Raw genomic sequence first — 20,674 nt, 5'->3', positions numbered from 1 at the left:
GGGATACCAATTCATCGAATTTGCTTGTTAATAACAGGATTCCAATAAATGAAACTTTATGCACATGACTGCTATGAAATTTACAATTCAGCAACATTTTTTAGCTCACCTGAACCAAAGGTTCAGGGTGAGCTATTAGTATAAGGTGGATGGTCCGTCATCCGTCGTCCACATTTTTACTTAAACATCTTCTCCTCTGAAACTACTGGTCAGAATAACACCAAATTCGGTCTGTAGCATCCTGGTGAGGTCCTCTCCCAATTTTATTCAAATGGGGCACTTGGCCCCTTTTAGGGGCTGCTAGAGCTAAAAATAGAAATACCTTTAAACAACTTCTTCTCATGAACCGCTTGATGGATCTTCATCAAACTTGGTCTGTAGCATTGTTATATGGTCCTCTCCCAAGTTTGTTCAAATGGGGGCACTTGGCCCCTTTTAGGGGCTGCTAGAGCTAAAAATAGAAAAACCTTTAACGACTTCTTCTCATGAACCGCTTGATAGATCTTCATCAAACTTGGTCTGTAGCATCATTATAAGGTCCTCTTTCAAATTTGCTCAAATGGGCGCACTTGGCCCCTTTTAGGGGCCGCTACAGCTAAAAATAGAAAAACCTTTAAACGACTTCTTCTCATGAACCACTTGATGGATCTTATCAAACTTGGTCTGTAGCATCATTATAAGGTCTTCTCCCAATTTTATTCAAATGGGGGCACTTGGCCCCTTTTAAGGGCCGCTACAGCTAAAAATAGAAAAAACCTTTAAACAACTTCCTCTCATGAACCGCTTAATGGATCTTCATCAAACTTAGTCTGTAGCATCATTATAAGGTCCTCTCACAAATTTGTTCAAATGGGTGCACTTGGCCCCTTTTAGGGGCCGCTAGAGCTAAAAATAGAAAAACCTGTAAACGACTTCTTCTCATGAACCGCTTAATGGATCTTCATCAAACTTGGTCTGTAGCATCATAATAAGGTCCTCTCACAAATTTGTTCAAGTGGGCACACTTGGCCCCTTTTAGGGGCCGCTACAGCTAAAAACAGAAATACATTTAAACGACTTCTTATCATGAACCGCTTGACTGATCTTCATCAAACTTGGTCTGTAGCATCGTTATATGTTCCTCTCCAAATTTTGTTCAAATGGGGGCATTTGGCCCCTTTTAGGGGCAACTAGAGCTAAAAATAGAAATACCTTTAAACAACTTCTTCTCATGAACCGTTTGATGGATTTTCATCAAACTTGTTCTGCAGCATCATTATAAGGTCCTTTCTCAAATTTTTTCAAATGGGGGCACTTGGCCCCTTTTAGGGGCCGCTGGAGCTAAAAATAGAAATACCTTTAAACGACTTCTTCTCATGAACTGCATGATGGATCTTCAACAAACTTGGTCTGTAGCATTGTTATATGGTCCTCTCCCAAATTTGTTCAAATGGGGGCACTTGGCCCCTTTTAGGGGCCGCTAGAGCTAAAAATAGAAAAACTTTTAAACGACTTCTTCTCATGAACCACTTGATGGATCTTCATCAAACTTGGTCTGTAGCATCATTATAAGGTCCTCTTTCAAATCTTTTCAAATGGGGGCACTTGGCCCCGTTTTGGGGCCGCTACAGCTAAAAATAGAAAAACCTTTAAACAACTTCTTCTCATGAACCACTTGATGGATCTTCATCAAACTTGGTCTGTAGCATCATTATAAGGTCCTCTCCTAATTTTATTCAAATGGGGGCACTTGGCCCCTTTTAGGGGCCGCTACAGCTAAAAATAGAAAAACCTTTAAACGACTTCCTCTCATGAACCGCTTAATTGATCTTAATCAAACTTAGTCTGTAGCATCATTATAAGGTCCTCTCACAAGTTTGTTCAAATGGGGGCACTTGGCCCCTTTTAGGGGCAGCTAGACCTTAAAAGAGAAAAACCTGTAAACGACTTCTTCTCATGAACCGCTTAATGGATCTTCATCAAACTTGGTCTGTAGCATCATTATAAGGTCCTCTCACAAGTTTGTTCAAATGGGCACACTTGGCCCCTTTTAGGGGCCGCTACATCTAAAAACAGAAATACATTTAAACGACTTCTTATCATGAACCGCTTGACTGATCTTCATCAAACTTGGTCTGTAGCATCATTATATGTTCCTCTCCAAATTTTGTTCAGATGGGGGCATTTGGCCCCTTTTAGGGGCCACTAGAGCTAAAAATAGAAATACCTTTAAACTACTTCTTCTCATGAACTGTTAGATGGATTTTCATCAAACTTGTTCTGCAGCATCATTATAACACGGTGGGGAAACCAAGAATGCAACGTCACCAAAAAGCAGCGCAAATGAGCTGGCCACACACAAATTTACGTCGATTCAGGAAAGAAAAGTCTTGTAACTTTTTTATTACTGCAGCTTTGGACTCGAGATAAAGAGCACCATACCCAGCCTGGAGTATACTATTCTGCGTTAGTGTTCCATGTTGTATGTATAGCTTGGTTTTTGCTGGAAAACGCGAACAGTTGGCAAAGAGGGAATGAGCTGTACCACACTTTTGTCTAGGAAAGTGAGTTTTGACCGTATTTTCATGAAATGAGGACAGATTTGACAAGACAAATTTGCATAAAAGTCCTGCAAACAAAGTTTAAAAGCAAATAGAGGATTGGAATAGTTATTGTATTGTTACTTTGTTTATAACTATATCCACCCCAAAGTACATAAAACACGGATAGTTAGTACTTTAACTAAATATTATAACTGTAAGATATTTTAAATCTTATTTCAGCAAATGGAAGTCTCTTTCAAATATTAAATACAATCCAACCTTATACATAAAAAAGGCATTATCACTTAAGGTGATTATGCACATTTGATAAACCAGCAGAAAGGCATACAATGTATTATCATTACGTAGACTAAAGCCTGGGTTCTGCATACGGAACCGAAATTCATTTATTGAATGGCAATCCCATGACAACAATATTATATTTCTAAAGATAAAACGTGATATTAAAATTGTTCGAACATTAAATAGTTCTAAATAGTGTCCTTAAATCAGCTTGAAAGCGCTGATCTCTTAAAATAAAGGCAACGTCTATAGCCTAGTGGTAGAGCGTCCGCTTCGAGGGCGCGAGGTCGTGGGTTCGATCCCCGGCCGCGTCATACCAAAGATGTGAAAAATGGTATCAGTAGCTCCGTTGCTTGGCGCTCAGCATTAAAAGGGAATTTTTGACTGAGAAGATTCATTAAAAGCTTCAATGGGGACAATTTACTTTTGAAAAGATGATTCCTATAGGCACATATTACAAAAAGTTACTTAAAGGTGGATAATCAGGTTTCGGCCGTGTAACGGAATTGTTCGAAACTTTAGCATCTGATCATTTACACTCATTTATGTTCACTTAACACTTAATACAAATTAGATTTTCACTGGAGGTATTTTTAAAATTTCATTTTCCTATCCTGGTTGCCCAACCAAGATAGAGTTATTTTATCATAAGTATAAATTTGATAAACATACTTTGTCTAAGGAAATGTATAAATATTAGACATATTGTAATATATTTGTAAAATATTTGCATTAAAAATTATGTATTTAGATGGAATTCATTAGAAACGCAAGTTTGAAAAATTATTATTACCTCCCTTTGCCTATCTTGGTTGCGCAACCAAGATAGATTGTGAATAAATGAATTCAGAAGCTAAACACAGCTTTTAAACTTGCATTTTGGTTCAGATTGTTCAATAGTTGATATGTCTATCAAATGCAAATGTAAAACTAGACATTGTATCGAAATAAAAAGAAGTACCCAGCTTTTTATATACTTTCATATTAAAGGGGAGTAATTACAAAATTTTATAAAATTAATAAAATATACATTTCAAATAGGAATCTAACTCTATGTAATCGGTCTTTTTGTTCCTTAAATAATTCTCTACCAGAATATACAAAAAGTAAAAAATGTTATTAAATGTTGATTAAATGTGATTGACCACTTTTAAGGTCAAAACATTTTGTTAAGCAGAAAAATCACATGACACTATCAATTTACATTTGCCAAAAGTTGCAAGTTTATTCTATAATTTGGAAAAAAATCGGAGTTTAATCAAATTTCAAATCAGTAAAGAAAAAAGAATGGATCCGAACTTGTAGAACTACCTTAGGTAACATACGGGAAAGATTTTCATGTGACGCCTTCAACTTTCGTCAGTATTTATACACCTTTCCACACTCCTCACATCCTTGATTTTCTCTCTCCACTGTGACTGTCTTAAGTTTTCCCGCAGAGCAGGTTTTCCGGCTGAAGCTTAGCCCCTAATATCGCACTTCAATCAAATGCTGATTTATTAAAATAAATTTCTCATAATTTGAAATGTACTGCAATGCCTTGGACAAAAAACAATTTCAAACACTAAATACTGTTACAACTGTATTAATAAATTTACTAGTTGCGGACACCTATTCACATTAGCAGATCTTAATAATTTCGAAATGTTTTATAGAGCTTTAGCCGTATTATTTGTTAATAGTAGTTCAGCCAGGAAAATTGTAAGGGTGTTTAAGTATAGGTTTGTGGTTTGGCAAAAGAAATTTACATATACTTTGTTATCTCGCAAATGTAATTGGTGCCAAAACTATTTAAATGGAATGAGGTTTTATTTTTCTAATTATTGGCTAACCTGTTTAAAATTATTTTTGTTAACAAATTTAAACTCCACGTACTGTAGGCTATGTGACTATGAAATTTCAAACCTATGATCATAGTGAGAAGTGTGTGATATTGTATCATAAGTTTTATTGTCAGCTTAGGCATTGCAGAGTTACATTTAGACAAATATCTTCTTTCTGCATACATTCTTTCTGTGGTATTGTGGGGGTGCTATTATTCATTTTCAAATCTAGCCCTACTACACTATCCTACTTGTTAGGTAACTCTTCACAGGTTAAATATAGACTTAATGGGGTATTGCAGTCAGTTGACTGTGATTTTACTTTTATTTGTGTATTTTAACACACTTTATCTAATGTTCTTTCTTTTTCATATCCTGCTGCTTTCCAATTTGACATTTAACAGCACAGTAAGTATAACTCAATATTTATGTAAGAAAGTGCATACTGTAAATAAAAGTGTGATTTGTACAGTGGAACTCCTGAAAACCCAACTGCCTTCGGACCAGAATAAAAGGTCGGGTTGGAGGGGTTTTCTGTTTGGAGGGTTTGTCGATGGAGTGTGTGCTACATTACATAAATAGTTCTACAATTACCATTACCAAGCAGCTTGATACATTTTAAGTCCTGCTCTTGTTTAGAAGCTGTATGAAACAACAGCATTAAAGTTTTTATGGACATAATGCTACCAAACAGAGTATATTCTGGTAATCATGATAAAATTCAAGTGCCAAGGTGCTGATTGCCTTTGAAATTGGTCAGTTTCTAGGGGTAATTTTGTGTAGATAAACAGAGGTCTGGTCTGGAAAAGTTTGGTTTCTGGGGTAGAGGGGTTCTGGTTTACAGAGGTAATTTGTTTATGAAAGAAGAAGATTAAATTTTGGGACCGCAAAATTCATTCAGTCTGGAGGGGTTTCTGGTATTAACAGATTCTGGTTTAGAGGGGTTTCATTGTACATGTACATATATTATTATACACACAAAATGAAATGTTACAGTGAAATGCATGTTCTGTTGGTTGTAGATGTATATCTGGTCACAGGAAGTTTTTTTTGTGGTGTAAAATTTAACATAGCTTTATGACTGAAACAGAAAGTCTGAAATCCAGTAATCAGAATTTCTTGTAGTAACCGAGAAGTGAGAAAACATTTTGCATCTTGATTTGTTCAGCCTCCACCATGCGTGTAAAGTGTTTGTGGTTTGCACATCAAATAAAAACACAAGCAGCAAAGATAATACATTCAAAGTTTTATTCTTTTTAAGCATTGGTGGTTTAAGTTAAAAAGTTTATTTTGATTTTGCAGATATGAGTTATTGTTATGAGGGCAGTTCAGAAATAACATAGATTTTGTCCCTAGCTTTTATGTACATGTTCTTTAATGAAGCTAATTAAGAAATGTTTCATCTTCAGTATCTTCCTGCTAACTTCACTACAAATCTGACTTGAATATGATCATGTCTCAGAAGTTTTCGCCCTCCAAAAACAGTCACTAACATAAATCCTACCCATGGGGTAATGATAATTCAACAACATTAAGGATGTTGTGACTTCAGCAAGATGCTTTCATGTAATTTTAGCTCACCTGAGCACAGGGTGAGCTATTGTGATCATTCACCGTCCAGCGTCCGTCCGTCCGTCCGGAAGTTCGTCTGTCCGTCATCCGTCCGTTCGTCTGTCGTCATCCATCCGTCCACACTTTTCTTCAAACAACATCTCCGATGAAACCATTGGGTGGAAGTTGATGAAACTTGGCCTGGATGTTTCTTGGGTGGTCTTCTTTCAAAGTTGTTCAAATGGTTCTGCTTGGTTGCACATAGGGGCCGCCAGAGCTAAAAATAGGAAAATCTTCTAACAACATCTCCTCTTAAACCGCTAGTCTGATTTCAAAATAATTTCACACAAATGGTCCTTATGTAACCCTCTGTCAAGATTGTTCAAATTATTACGATTCGTCAAAAAACATAGATGCCAGATTTTATTTTCCCTATATGTATATAGAGGAAACTTTAAAAATCTTCTTGTATGAAACTGCTGGCCAGATTTTGAAATAATTTAACACAAATGGTCCTTGTGTCACCCTCTGCCAAGATTGTTCAAATTATTCTGATTCCTCAAAAAACATGGATGCCAGAGGTTGTGGTCTCATTTTCCTATATGTATATAATAGTGGAAACTTTAAAAATCTCCTTGTATGAAACTGCTGGTCCGATTTTGAAATAAATTCACAAAAATGGTCCTTGTGTGATCATCTACCAAGATTGTTCAAATTATTCTGATTCCTCAAAACATGGCTGCCAGAGGGCATGGTCACTTTTCCCTATATGCGTGGCAACTGAAAGGAAAAACTTTACAAATCTTTTTATCCAAAACCACAGGTCCTAGGGCTTTGATATTTGATATGGAGCATCATCTAGTTGTCCTCTACCAAGATTGTTAAAATTATCCCCCTAGGGTCAAATATGGCCCTGCCCTGGGGGTCACATGGTTTATATAGGCTTATATAGGGAAAAACTTTGAATATCTTTTTGTCTAAAACCACAGGACCTATGGTGTTGATATTTGGTATGTAGCATCACCTAGTGATCCTCTACTAAGATTATTCAAATTATTCCCCTAGGATCAAATATGGCTTGCCCTTGGGGGCACATGGTTTATATAGACTTATATAGGGAAAAACTTTGAAAATCTTCTTGTACAAAACCGCAGGGCCTAGGGGTTTGATATTTTGTATGTAGCATCATCTAATGGGTCCTCTACCAAGATTGTTCAAATTATCCCCCTAAGATCAAATATGGCCCCGCCCTGGGGGTCACATGGTTTATATAGGCTTCTATAGGGAAAACTTTGAAAATCTTCTTGTACAAAACCCCATGGCTTAGGGCTTTGATATTTGGTATGTAGCATTGTGTGGTAGTTCTTTACCAAGATTATTCAAATTAACCCCACTGGGTTAAAACTGGGCCTGCCCTGGGGGCACATGGTTTAAATAGACTTGTATAGGGAAAAACCTTTAAAAAAAATCTTGTCTGAAACCATAAGGCTCAGAGCTAAGATATTAAGTATGTGGCATGCTCTAGTGGTTCTCTATCAAGATTGTTCAAATCATGACCCTGGTGTCAGTATATGCCATGCCCTGGGGGTCCCTTGTTTTACATTGACTTGTATAAGAAAAATCTTTAAAAATCTTCTTGTCAAGAACCATAAGGCCTAGACCTTAGATATTGGCATTTAATATTGTCTAGTGGTCAACGATCAAATTTGTTCAAATCATGACCCTGGGGTCAACATTTTTTACATTCAATTTGGCTTATATAGGGAAAAACCTTTAAAAAAAATCTTCTCTGAAACCATAAGGCCCATAGCTTAGATATTTGGTATGTGGCATGCTCTAGTGGTTCTCTACAAATCATGACCCTGGGGTCAAATATAGGCCACGCCCGGGTGGTCCCTTGTTTTACATAGATTTATTATGCCCCCCTCCGAAGAAGGAGGGGTATATTGTTTTGCAGATGTCTGTCGGTCGGTCGGTCGGTCGGAATGTAGACCAATCCAATTCCGGATGATAACTTAAGAACGCTTGGGCCTAGGATCATGTAAGTTGATAGGGAGGTTGGTCATCATCAGCAGATGACCCCTATTGATTTTGAGGTCTGTATGTCAAAGGTCAAGGTCACAGTGACCCTGAATAGTAAAACGGTTTCCGGATGATAACTCAAGAACACTTGGGCCTAGGATCATGAAAGTTGATAGGGAGGTTGATCATGACCAGCACATGACCCCTATTGATTTTGAGATCAGTTTGTTAAAGGTCAAGGTCCCAGTGACCCTGAGCAGTTAAACGGTTTCCGGATGATAACTCAAGAACGCTTAGGCCTAGTGTCACAAAAGTTGATAGGGAGGTGTATCATGACCAGCAGATGACCCCTATCGATTTTGAGGTCAGTATGTCAAAGGTCAAGGTCACAGTGACCAGGAACAGTCAAATGGTTTCCGGGCAATAACTCAAGAACGCTTGGGCCTTGTGTCAGTAAAATTGATAGTTAGGTTGGCCATGACCAGCAGATGACCCTTATTGATTTTGAGGTAATTAGGTCAAAGGTCAAGGTCACATTGGCCAGGAACAGTTAAACGGTTTCTGATATTCTTGTCCAAAACCATAGGGCCTAGGGCTTTGATATTTGGTATGTAGCAAAATCTAGTGGTCCTTTACCAAGATTATTCAGATAATATCCCTGGGGTCAAATATGGCCCCGCCCAGGGAGTCACATGGTTTATATAGACTTATATAGGGAAAAACTTTGAAAAACCTCTGGTCCAAAAGCACAGGGCCTAGGGCTTTGATATTTTGTATATGACATCATCTAGAGGTCCTCTACTAAGATTGTTCAAATTATTCCCCTAGGGTCAAATATGGCTCCCCCCTTGGGGTCAAATGGTTTACATAAACTTGTGTAGGGAAAAACTTTGTAAATCTTCTTGTCCAAACCACAAAGACTATGGCTTTGATATTTTGTTATGTAGCATCATCTAGTGGTTCTCTACCAAGTTTGTTCAAATAATTCCTCTGTGGTCAAATATGGCCCCACCCCAGGGGTCACATGGCTTATATAGACTTATATAAAGAAAAACTTAGATCTTCATGTCCATAACCTGCATCATTCAAATTTGGACTACATGTATAGTTTTGAGTTGAAAGATGAACGTTGACATGAGTTGACCTTGATCTTGACCTAGTGACCTACTTTCACATTTTTCAAGCTACAGGCTTCAAATTTGGACAGCATGCATATTTTTGTGTTTTGAATTGTAATTTGACTTCGATTTTGACCTAGTGACCTTCTATCACATTTCTTAACCTACAGCCTCCATATTTGAAGCACATGCATAGTTCTGTCTACCGATATGAACTTTGACCTTGAAATTGATCTAGTGACCTACTTCACATTTCTCAAGCCACCGCTTTCAAATTTGGACCACATACACATTGTTTTGTACCGAAATGAAATTTGACCTTGATTTTGACCTTGAGCTAGTCTTGAAATTTGGAACATTCAAAAATGGCTCAGTGGATGGCGCCAAGATCACTCTGTAATCTCTTGTAAGGTTAATAGGTTAAAGATTAAGGTCAGATTAAACCAGACTGGTAGAACTTTTGTTTACAGTGAGCTTATAATTTCTGTTCCTTGTGCAATTACTGAATGCATCAAGGGGGGCATTTTCATGTTCGACGAGCTCTTGTGTGGCAAAGAAATTTGGACCACAAGTATAATGTTTGATACAGATTTCAATACTCCTCTTGAATAGTCTTAATCGTGACCTACTGACCTACTTTCTTGTTTTTGAAGTTACAGCAAAGAAATTTGGACCACATTTATAATGTTTGATACAGATTTCAATACTCATCTTGAATAGTCTTAATCTTGAACTACTGACCTAGTTCCTTGTTTTTGAAGGTACAGCATAGAAATTTGGACCACATGTTTAACTTTTGATACAGATTTCAATACTCGTATTTAATATTCTTAACCCTGACATGCCAACTTTCTTTTTTGTTTTTGAAGCTACAGCAAAGAGATTTGGACCTCCTGTATAATATTTTAACAGATTGCAGTAGTTGTCTTGAATAATCTTTACCTTGATCTACTCACCTAGATTTTTATTTTTGAGTCGGCTAAAGGCTGAAAGCCTTTTGACGAGTCCTTGCTATCCAACGATTCTCTAAATGGACCGAATAACATGTGAAGGGATGTAGTTCCATTAGATTTCTCAAATTTCAAACAGTTCACTGCATGAATGAAGTTAAGTTGTGTCAATTCCCTTTGCTATGACCAATATACGATGTAATCTGTCATATTTATGACTTGTAATTGTGCAATTCTCGAATGTAACTCATTAAGCATAAATGTGCATTTTAAGAATTGCGCAGGCTTACAAAGCTTGGGTAACATCCAGCGAAAGACAAAAAATAGTTCCAGCAGGGCTCCAGATAAGATGCGTATTAGCGTAAATTACGTATAGAAATAATGCAAATACGCATGTCTAATAATTTCTAAGCGTATAAAAACGTATATAAAATTACAGAAACGCACACAATGCTTTTTTAAAAACAAAATCTGAATCGTCTGGATGCGTTAGGTAACATAGCCGATCAGCCTTAATTCTCCCACATTGAACGTAAACACGCATCGTATGATTTCTATAAACTTTGCGTGGGTTGAATTTTGCAGTCAGTAAACGGATAAATTATCGGAAGAAGAAGCTCTTACTGGTTTGTTTAGTTACTACTGATATTAAAAATGATTTTAATTCTTATTTTTCGAGAAATAAACAAATCGGCGAAACATTAAATTGTATTTTCTCGTAGTTTTTGAAATCGAAAGTAGATCGTCTATGTTTGGCGAAACGAAACAACTTTTTTATGAAAAGATTTAAATAAGAGGTAATTTAACCGTAAACTTCAATGTCAGATACTGCCAATTGCTGCTAAATGTCTTCGTATCATCACAATTTGTAAAATGTATTGTTCAAACTGGAGAAAAGTGTAATCGTATCTGGATATAATATTTTGGGTAAATATCGAGCTGTGTTATGAAATTTTCAGAAAAAAAACTAAAAATTAACTGAAACTGGTAGACTATACTGTCAGTACATCAATCATTAGCCGACTCAGGCCATTCAGGCCTTTGATTGAAGCTTTAGCAAAGAAATTTGTTCAAGCAAGCAACTAAACTCAGGTGAGCGATATAGGGCCATCATTGCCCTCTTGTTGCAGTTGGTTTCTTTGTTGTTTTAGCATTTTTGGGGACCAATTGCAAATTGGGGACTCCCCTTGGCTGCCATAGCTGACATGAAGAAAGACCCGGAGAAAATTAGTGGGAAAATGACAACTGGTAAGTGTGTGAACATACTGTCATGACTTTTTGGTAGTAAGAAGAGAACTTGGATGTTAATACATTTGATATGTTTTACATTATAATACAATCTGAAACATTTTTGTGACTTGTAAGGCTGTATTGGGTTTTAGCTCGTTTGAGAAGGAAAAGCTTAAGGGTGAGCTGTTGTTATTGCCCATTTGTTCAGGTGTTGTCTCGCAACAATTTCATTGTTGACACATTGAAGACCTTATGAAACAAGCATGAAATGCATTTGTTCTTTAGATTTTAAACTAGTTTGCAAATGTGCAAAATTGCTTCAGTAACTCCTTCAGCTATGACCTTTGGCTCTGTCAAAATCACTATATTTCACAGTGTTACATTGTTAACATAAATAGACCACATTTCTTGAGCAATTCACAAAGACTGTGTATGATCACAGACAGACTTGATAAAGGGGAAGACCACTCAAATAACACCATATTTATTGCTCTGGATTTTGTAGATAAATATGCTATATTTTCACTTTCGTACATGTACTTGCTATATTTAAAACTTAAGTAACTATGTACAAGTATTCAGGTAGCCATCTTGTTTGACAGGAAGATTCTGAAAAGCTGTAGTTTTTTCATGAAACAAGGGTAAGTCTATTGTTACGATAAAGCTGCATGTGTTTTTCTTTCAGCATTGTTTTTCTATTCATGTCTGTTTATGAGATTTGCCATCAAAGTACAGCCAAGAAATCTACTGCTGTTTTCCTGCCATTTTACAAATGCCTCAGCTCAGACAATACAGGGTAGCAGATTTATAAATTTCTAGTAAGTATACTTTCATCTAATATATCATCATTGTTGGCTTTTGTGTTTTGTTTTTTTTAAAGAATAAAATTCACTTTAATATTGAAAACAAACAACAGTATTGGCAGTAATAAAACATTTTCATCCTATTACAATATCAGTTTTTGGATATTACGAAGACGCTGTTATAAATTTTTTGCTAGACTTTGTGTATCCTTAGGTCGACTGGATTCACACTAGAAACTGAACTTGCAACAAGGAGACTAAATACATCGTTTAATCATCTCTATATATTTATTTTCAACACAAAACAGAAAGCAGGAAATATAGGCATCTATCTCAAACGACTGTATTTGACTGTTGCTCTAATGAGAGTCTGCACATGTGCAAGAAAATGATTTCAAGGTCATTTCAACTATCCCTTTTGCTTTGTCTTTTTAGCTCACCTGAGCACGAAGTGCTCAAAAGTGAGCTTTAGTGATCACCATGTGTCCGTCGTCGTCGTCCGTCTGTCGTCAGTCGTCCATCGTCAACAATTTGACTGTTAACACTCTAAAGGTCACAATTTTGGCCCAAACTTAATGAAACTTGGTCAGAATGTTACCCTCAATAAAATCTTGGACAAGTTCGATATTGGGTCATCTTGGGTCAAAAACTAGGTCACAAGGTCAAATCAAAGGAAAAGCTTGTTAACGCTCTAGAGGTCACAATTTTGGCCCAATCTTAATGAATCTTGGTCAGAATGTTACCCTCAATAAAATCTTGGACGAATTTGATACTGGGTCATCGTGGGTCAGAAACTAGGTCACCAGTTCAAATCGAAGGAAAAGCTTGTGAACACTCTAGAGGTCACATTTTTGGCCCAATCTTAATGAAACTTGGTCAGAATGTTACCTTCAATAAAATCTTGGACGAGTTCGATATTGGGTCATCTGGGGTCAAAAACCAGGTCACCAGGTCAAATCAAAGGAAAAGCTTGTTAACACTCTAGAAGTCACAATTTGGGCCCAATCTTAATAAAACTTTGTCAGAATGTTACCATCAATAAAGTTTGGACAAATTCGATATTGGGGCATCCAGGGTCAAAAACTAGGTCACCAGGTCAAATCAAAGGAAAAGCTTGTTAACACTGTAGAGGCCAGATTTATGACTGTATCTTCATGAAACTTGGTCAGAATGTTAATCTTGATGATCTCAAGGTCCAGTTTGAATCTGGGTCATGTAGGATCAAAAACTAGGTCACCAGGTCAAATCAAAGGAAAAGCTAGTTTACACTGTAGAGGCCACATTTATGACCATATCTTAATGAAACTTGGTCAGAATGTTAATCTTGATGATCTATAAGTCAAGTTCAAATCTGGATCAAGTGGGATCAAAACCTAGGTCACTAGGTCAAATCAAAGGAAAAGCTTGTTAACACTAGAGGCCACATTTATGACTATATCTTCACGAAACTTAGTCAGAATGTTAATCTTGGTGGTCTTTAGGTCAAGTTCGAATCTGGGTCATGTGGGGTCAAAAACTAGGTCATTGGGTCAAATCAAAGGAAAAGCTATTTAACACTTTAGAGGCCACATTTATGACCATATCTTAATGAAACTTGGTCAGAATGTTAATCTTGATGATCTTTAGGTCTATAGGTCATGTGAGCGATACAGGGCCTTCATGGCCCTCTTGTTATATTTAAGTAGATTGAAAATAGTCTGCTTTGCTTGTTGTATGTGCTTGCTGGTCAACTATTGAGACTGAATCGTGAATTTCAAAACCAGTTAAACTTTTGCCATCCTTGAACTAACAGAATGCTTCGCAGGTGCAGGAAGACTGGGTCAAGCCCTGATCGCATGATGTCAAAATTTTGACAGGGCAATAAATGTTTTTCCAGAAACGTGAAAGTGCCCAAATCATAATTATTCATAAATATGTTATGGCTTTTTAAAGAATATTGAGTGAATATATTTAAATGTAATGTATGGTTTAGAGTTATGAATTTTCTTTTATTGTACAGTTATATAATGTCAGAAGAGCAGAGACAGAAGTATGAAGAGGATTACCTAGCACACCACGCCAAGGAGGCGCAGGAACACGCTCTACTTGAAGAGTTGAAACACGAACAGGAAGCTCACGAACATGCAGCAGAATATGAAAACACAGACACTTCAACCCCTAAAGATGTACAGGCAAAGATAGATGAAATTCTTGCAAAGAAGAAACCTTAATGATTATATAGTAATAGTAAAAGTTTAGAAAAAAAATCAGAATCTGCTTGTAACTTCTAACTGCTCAGTTCATTCAAGGTAAACCTACGTAATAGCTAGCTATACACATACAAGCTACTTGTCATGGACTTAGAATACCTGCATCTTTATTTTAAGTCAGATATTTGGATATATTAAATTAAGAGTTTTTTTCTTTTGTATACTTTTGCACAAACTTTGACAAAATTAGAACCTTATAAATATGAAAGCTTAAGTGGAATAAGTGCAATATAAAAAGCATACAGCAAACTGAAGTATTTGTGTTTGATCATGATTTAGTATCTGTGATGTGTGTAAGGGTGACTGATCAGTTAGAAGTGGGGCAGGATACCGGTAATCATTGTCTGTGAGATTGGACTTTATGTATTATTTTTAGATTGCTCATTTTGAACTTAGAGGGAGATTGTGTAAAACAGTCAACTGCTGTTGTCACGAATTAGTTTAAATATTTATCAAAATTGCAGAAATTTTACCCCCTGTATAGACATATCTCATTTATCTGATACCCTTTCGTGCCATTTCTCCACCTTCCTGATATATATTTCAAGTTTGTCAAACAGAAATTGCACTGATTCCTAATTTCTATGTATATTTTAGGTTTCTCGATTTCCTTGTTTTGAGTAAAAGATTAGTTACCTTTGTTTATAGAGAAATTGCTGTGTTGTTATAAGGATTTTTTATTGTTTATTATATCTTAATGTATTTTAAATGATATTGTTACTTTTTCATTTATTCAGCAGTCCTGAATTCTGTCAGAGATTAAAGTGCCGGCTACTCGACCCAACGGTCAGTTGGCTCATTGCCGCACCTTCTCGTACGAACCTGTGCTGTTTTTCCAGGGAACTGGACTTGGGAGGGATTCAAATTAGCTTAATTGCAATCAAGCTAAAATAGTTCAACTCTATTAAGGAGTTTTGATAATCTTAAGTCCTAAGACTCTAATCTGAAGATGATCAGCTATGTTGCTTACTGGCTGGCTATTTTTATTTAATATACAGAATTATATATGGAATATTATATATAAGATGATCTCTGCATTTTTACTTACAACATGTGTTGTAGTCTTCCTTCATCACAAAAGTCTGGAAATGTTTTTTTATCATTACCGGTATAAGTCTTTACCTCAAAAGACTGGCATTAAGTATTTTGTTTTTGCTTAGAAATACTTACTTAGTTAATGTCTATGATTGACATATCAGTAAGAATGGTTTTCATGGTAGAAAGTTTCTATGATTATATTCTGTGAATTGTTGGTGATGGTGTTGGAAAATGAAGGGTAATTGCTTAATTTAATCTCATTGTAAGATAATAAGGGAATGACTTGATGTCAGATTGTGGGATTTGCATTTGTTTAACATAAAGTCTGAAAGTTAAGTTGTTTAGGCATTGTTACAAACCTGCCACAAATCGAAACATGTAAAATATTATACAAAATAACCCACTTGAAGTCAAAAGAAATGATAATCAGCAAAATGGAAAGTGTCTGTTTTCTAGTGATATCACTGTGTAATCAGTACATCAAATGCCTAAATACTTTTTAGGTGATGTGCAAACATCTGCATTGATAAACATGAGTTTGTTTGTTTGTCAAAAGATTTAGGGAGATTTAGCCTTTAGTTCTAACGAGAATTTCAGATCTGTTCTATTTCACAGATTTTTTTTTTTTTGTAGTTGATTATTTATTTTCATTAAAAGCACATTTTGGAATACTGATTACAAAGCAGGTTTTATATCTTGTTATGTATAATCAATGATACCTTCCATTTATAGTTTAATCTTTTCCTAATGTCATAGAATTCTTGTCTGTACAGGTAATTGTGTCATACAGTACATGTTCATATTACTGTGTATGCATTGTTAATTGTTGTATACATGTATATTTAGTTGTTATATGCATTGTATATACAGGGTTCTTTGCGCAGCAAACATATTTCAGGTCATGTGGTAAATTTCCACCTTGTAGTGGTGGAGGAAATTCCGCAGGCGCCCCTGCGGGAAAGTATTTCAGTCAAAGGTGCCCCTGTGGGACATAATTTTAGTCACAGATGCCCCAGTGGGACATTATTTCAGCCACAGGAGAGCACTGAATATATAGAGTACATACATGATATGTAATGTCCACCTGGTGTTAAGCGTATGCAATATACAGCAAGTTATAATTATTGTATGTTTACATGTAAGGCAATTTAATTCATTATGAATGCAGAGTTAATTTACTGAAGTAGGAAAAAATAGAACGTATAAACAGAAGTATATATTAACATTTAGTCAGTACGATTGTAGTGCAAACTTGATAACCAGATATGTGTGTACACATATACAGTTACTCGAGTGTATTTTTAATATAAATGGAAGCAGTTTTCAATAACTGTAGACATACTATAGCAGTAGATTGATCTGCGATGTATTCAACTTGAGTTGAATTTGCCAGACCTGCATCATCTGAGATGAGCAAGTGTCAAGTGTGATCCAGTCAGGTAAAATCTACGAGAACAGAATCAACATTCCACATCAAACTACTGTTGTAATGACCCTTTTGTTATATACATGTACCTCCATGTCTTTGAAGGCATTTTACAAAAATACAAACTATACCGTAATGTTACGGGTAGTATTTTAAATTGGATCTCTTTCATTTAGACTAAGTATGCCTTTGGAACGTCATTTTTGTTTTTGCATACTAGATTCCTGCACTTTGTTTACTTACAAGATTTATTGATCAGAAAGCATAATAAAATGTTTAAAATGAATAAGAAAGTAATGTAATTATCTGTAGCTGGAGAATCTATATATCTCACTTCATTTCTTTTTAAAGTTTTCTGTTTGAGTCACGGATATTAATGAAAGAAGTCCAGACACATGCATAATATTGGATTGGATTTCAACATACAGTGTAGTACAATACAGAATTTGTTTTCTGCATGTTCATATTTACTTGTGAAATACAAGTCACATCATTTACTGCAATTATATAAGTATATAATAAATGTGGTGACCTAGTACATGTACACTTGTTTTATCATTTAAGAGGAGATCAATTTCAGTCCAGTAGCTCATTTATAAATGAGAGAAGAACTTTTAGTCATTATGTAGGTGCCGTAATCTTTATGTAATGTGCACTTCTCTTGTATGTTAAGATTAAAATTAATTAGTTTAGATTATGTTTGTATGTACAGATTACTGAAACCTTTTGCATATAAGTCATGTGTGTAGAAGTAGTGTGTTGCAAACTTGAAGTTACTAGCTTTTTCATGCCTCCACAAAATGAGTTTCCGGAAGCTATATTGGAATCTGTCTGTTTTCAGAAGATTAAACAACTTCGACTATACTAAAGAGAATTAAATGTAATTTGATACAAGAATTTATTGCGATAAGAGGAAGTGTAGAGCACAAGAACCTCAATTATGTCTTGAATAATTTTAAAATATAACATTATGGGTGACACTTTGGATTGGAACTCTCATTTAATATGCCTTTCTCTCCCCTAATTGTGTTTTTTATAGACAGGTTTGATGGTAGTTGAAAAAGCAGTATACTATAAGATTCTTTCACTGGTTGTAGGTGCAGATGGGAATTTCCGGCCTCGAGGGTAACTGTTTATGCGGTAACGAGGTTCCTACCGAGTTACCGCCTAAACAGTTACCCGAGAGCCGGATATTCCTATATGCACCTATAACCAGTGACAGAATCTTTTTCTTGCATACCGATATCAAGAAATAATGATAAAAATAAAGTCAATCAAACCGCTTTCATTTTAGAACTATTTCTTATAGCAGCGTATTTAAACAAAGCGCGGGAAACCGACGTCCGTAAACAGGAAAGACGTCATGACGTTTCAAAGACAAATATATGCACCTATAACCAGTGACAGAATCTTTTTCTTGCATACCAATATCAAGAAATAATGATAAAAATAAAGTCAATGGAACGGCTTTCATTTTAGAACTATTTCTTATAGCAGCGTATTTAAACAAAGCGCGGGAAACCAACGTCCGTAAACAGGAAAGACGTCATGACGTTTCAAAGACAAATAACAATGTTTAGTTCTGGTATTGTTTTATCAGTTGCAGCGTAACGTTATGATTTTTTGATAAAGTAACGTGTTTGAATCGAGAAATCTACCATCAGGAACAAAGAGGAACTGTCAAGGTATTGGATTTTTATTACGTTTTTTGAAATAAAATATAAATTACTACATCAATCTTCCAAATATGTGTAGTTCGTAATACGTCTTTTAAAGCGAGGGAGTCATCTTACACCCCGGGGTGTAAGATGGATTTTTCCAGCACAGGTAAAAATACCGGAAATCCCCGTCTGGTATGCAAGAAGTAACTTTTTTCTTTTATACAAACTTGCCTTTGAGTGGAGGTGTGAATCTCCTAGTTATTATCATATATAGCAATTTTTATTAGTCCCAGATTAATTTAACTGTTGTTCATTACCTTTTGACTGTATACTATTTAAGGGTGTACAGTTTATCATTAGGTTATAGTTCAAGATTATGAACTAACGAAAGTTTTCATGAAATATTTACAAGGTGCACCATAGTGTGTCATAACAAATATATAAATTCATTTTGTCATTGAAATGATAGGATGCTTTGAATGAATGAATGAGTTGGGTTTTACGGCGAATCGACACAAAAAGGTCATATATCGCCGATGGATGCTTTGAAGTAGTAGTGTTTGCCCCTCCAAGTACTTCGTTAGGTAGAGGAACTAATTCAAGGTTTGCGAGTGTGAATCCAAGCAAGCCAGAAAGGCAGTATTCTTTGTGAGCACAAAAAAATCCCTCGCTTACTAGTTATAAGTTTAATGCCAGACAAGGCTCTTTGTGACCGTTCAATTGAAAATAGCCGAATTTGCTCTCCACTTTTGGTTCTTGTGGAGAAATTGTCAGGACTTGGGAAGAAAATGAATTTTTAAAATAGATCAAAAACAACATCTGTTTCATATCTGAAATACTGTCTAAAAAACCCGATGTTAAACAAGTAGCTTACTAACAAATTGATATGGTTACATGGTGTTATATTTTTTCCTCAACTAATACTAAATTTTGCACAAAAGTTCAAAGTTATACAATACAAAGAAAAATCTGAAATTAATGCAATCTTGATGAATTTGGTATAAATTGCTTGATAGAATTATCAGTCTTTTTGTGTGTCTGATCTGTGATGTACTGCTTGAATTCTATTTATAATACAAGGTAGATTTACAGTAGATCCGACCTGCTGTAGTTCTGTATAGCTGAACTTATAGAAAACTGCTTGTATACAAGAAAGATATCCAGTTTTACTGCTTTAAGTACATAATTTATAATTTAGAGCACACATGCTTCCAGTGTGTCATTGAAGTTTTGTGATTTTTACAGTGTTTAAGTGCTTTGAACTGTAAATATGATAAGTTAACATCATGTTATAAGTTTACCAAATAAACAAGATAAAACATTTTCCTGTTCAGTGCTGTTATTCATTTTACCTTTCAACTTAAAAGTTGAGGAATAAACAAAACTATAAGAATGTAAGTTTTATGTAACAGTGTGCTTGTGATTGGTTATTATAAATCAAGAGCAAAGTGATACAAAAATAGTCTCTGACAAACTAGGGGTGAAACATCAGATTATGTGTGGAGATCTGCGCTCACATTGCAACAGTGATGCCAAATAATAACATTGCAGTAGCATCATTAACTTCAGTCAAATGTAAGTTTTCAGTAGTCACTTCCGAATTACACATGTATATGTTCATTTAATTTATAATTTTCTACAAAGAACATACCTGTCAAGTTTCCAAAATATGAAAGAGTGAGATTTGTTCGAGTCTCAAAGCGATGAGTGGGGGTGGGTGCAGGAGTGGGTGTCCCCCTCCCTCTGGGAGGGTTTTGAAATATACATGAAAATATATGCACTCTGGTGCTTTCTGAGGCCATTAATATGAATTTCAGGTCCACCCTTTTTGCCTTGCTTTAATATATTCTGTATGGAAAACACATTATTTTTTTTGTTTAATTTTATTTCATGATAGAACTACAAGAAAATTTAGTTTTCTAAAAACAAATAAAAAACATAATGTGATTTTGTCAGTGAAACTGTTTTGAATTTTTAT

General features: G+C 35.6%; 1 protein-coding gene across 2 annotated transcripts in view; it reads left to right on the top strand.

Moving 5' to 3' along the window:
• The window catches only part of LOC123552126 (mitochondrial pyruvate carrier 1-like), a 29,684-nt gene extending 9,665 nt beyond the window's left edge, over positions 1–20,019 (top strand). The window contains exons 1-4 of one of the 2 annotated variants that reach the window (XM_053541678.1): positions 4,922–5,056; positions 11,441–11,537; positions 12,205–12,337; positions 14,322–20,019. In XM_053541678.1, coding sequence (XP_053397653.1) covers positions 4,937–5,056; positions 11,441–11,537; positions 12,205–12,337; positions 14,322–14,532 — 561 coding nt within the window. In that variant the 5' untranslated portion in view covers positions 4,922–4,936 and the 3' untranslated portion in view covers positions 14,533–20,019. Of the gene's footprint in view, positions 1–4,921; positions 5,057–11,440; positions 11,538–12,204; positions 12,338–14,321 lie in introns of those variants that run through there. The other variant, XM_053541679.1, reaches the window with a different exon arrangement.
• Positions 20,020–20,674: the final 655 nt, after the last annotated feature.

The sequence above is a fragment of the Mercenaria mercenaria genome, chromosome 4, assembly GCF_021730395.1.
Source record: "Mercenaria mercenaria strain notata chromosome 4, MADL_Memer_1, whole genome shotgun sequence".
Lineage (NCBI taxonomy): Eukaryota > Metazoa > Mollusca > Bivalvia > Venerida > Veneridae > Mercenaria > Mercenaria mercenaria.
Note: the sequence above shows the minus strand (reverse complement) of the source record. Positions and strands in the feature narration are given on the sequence as shown.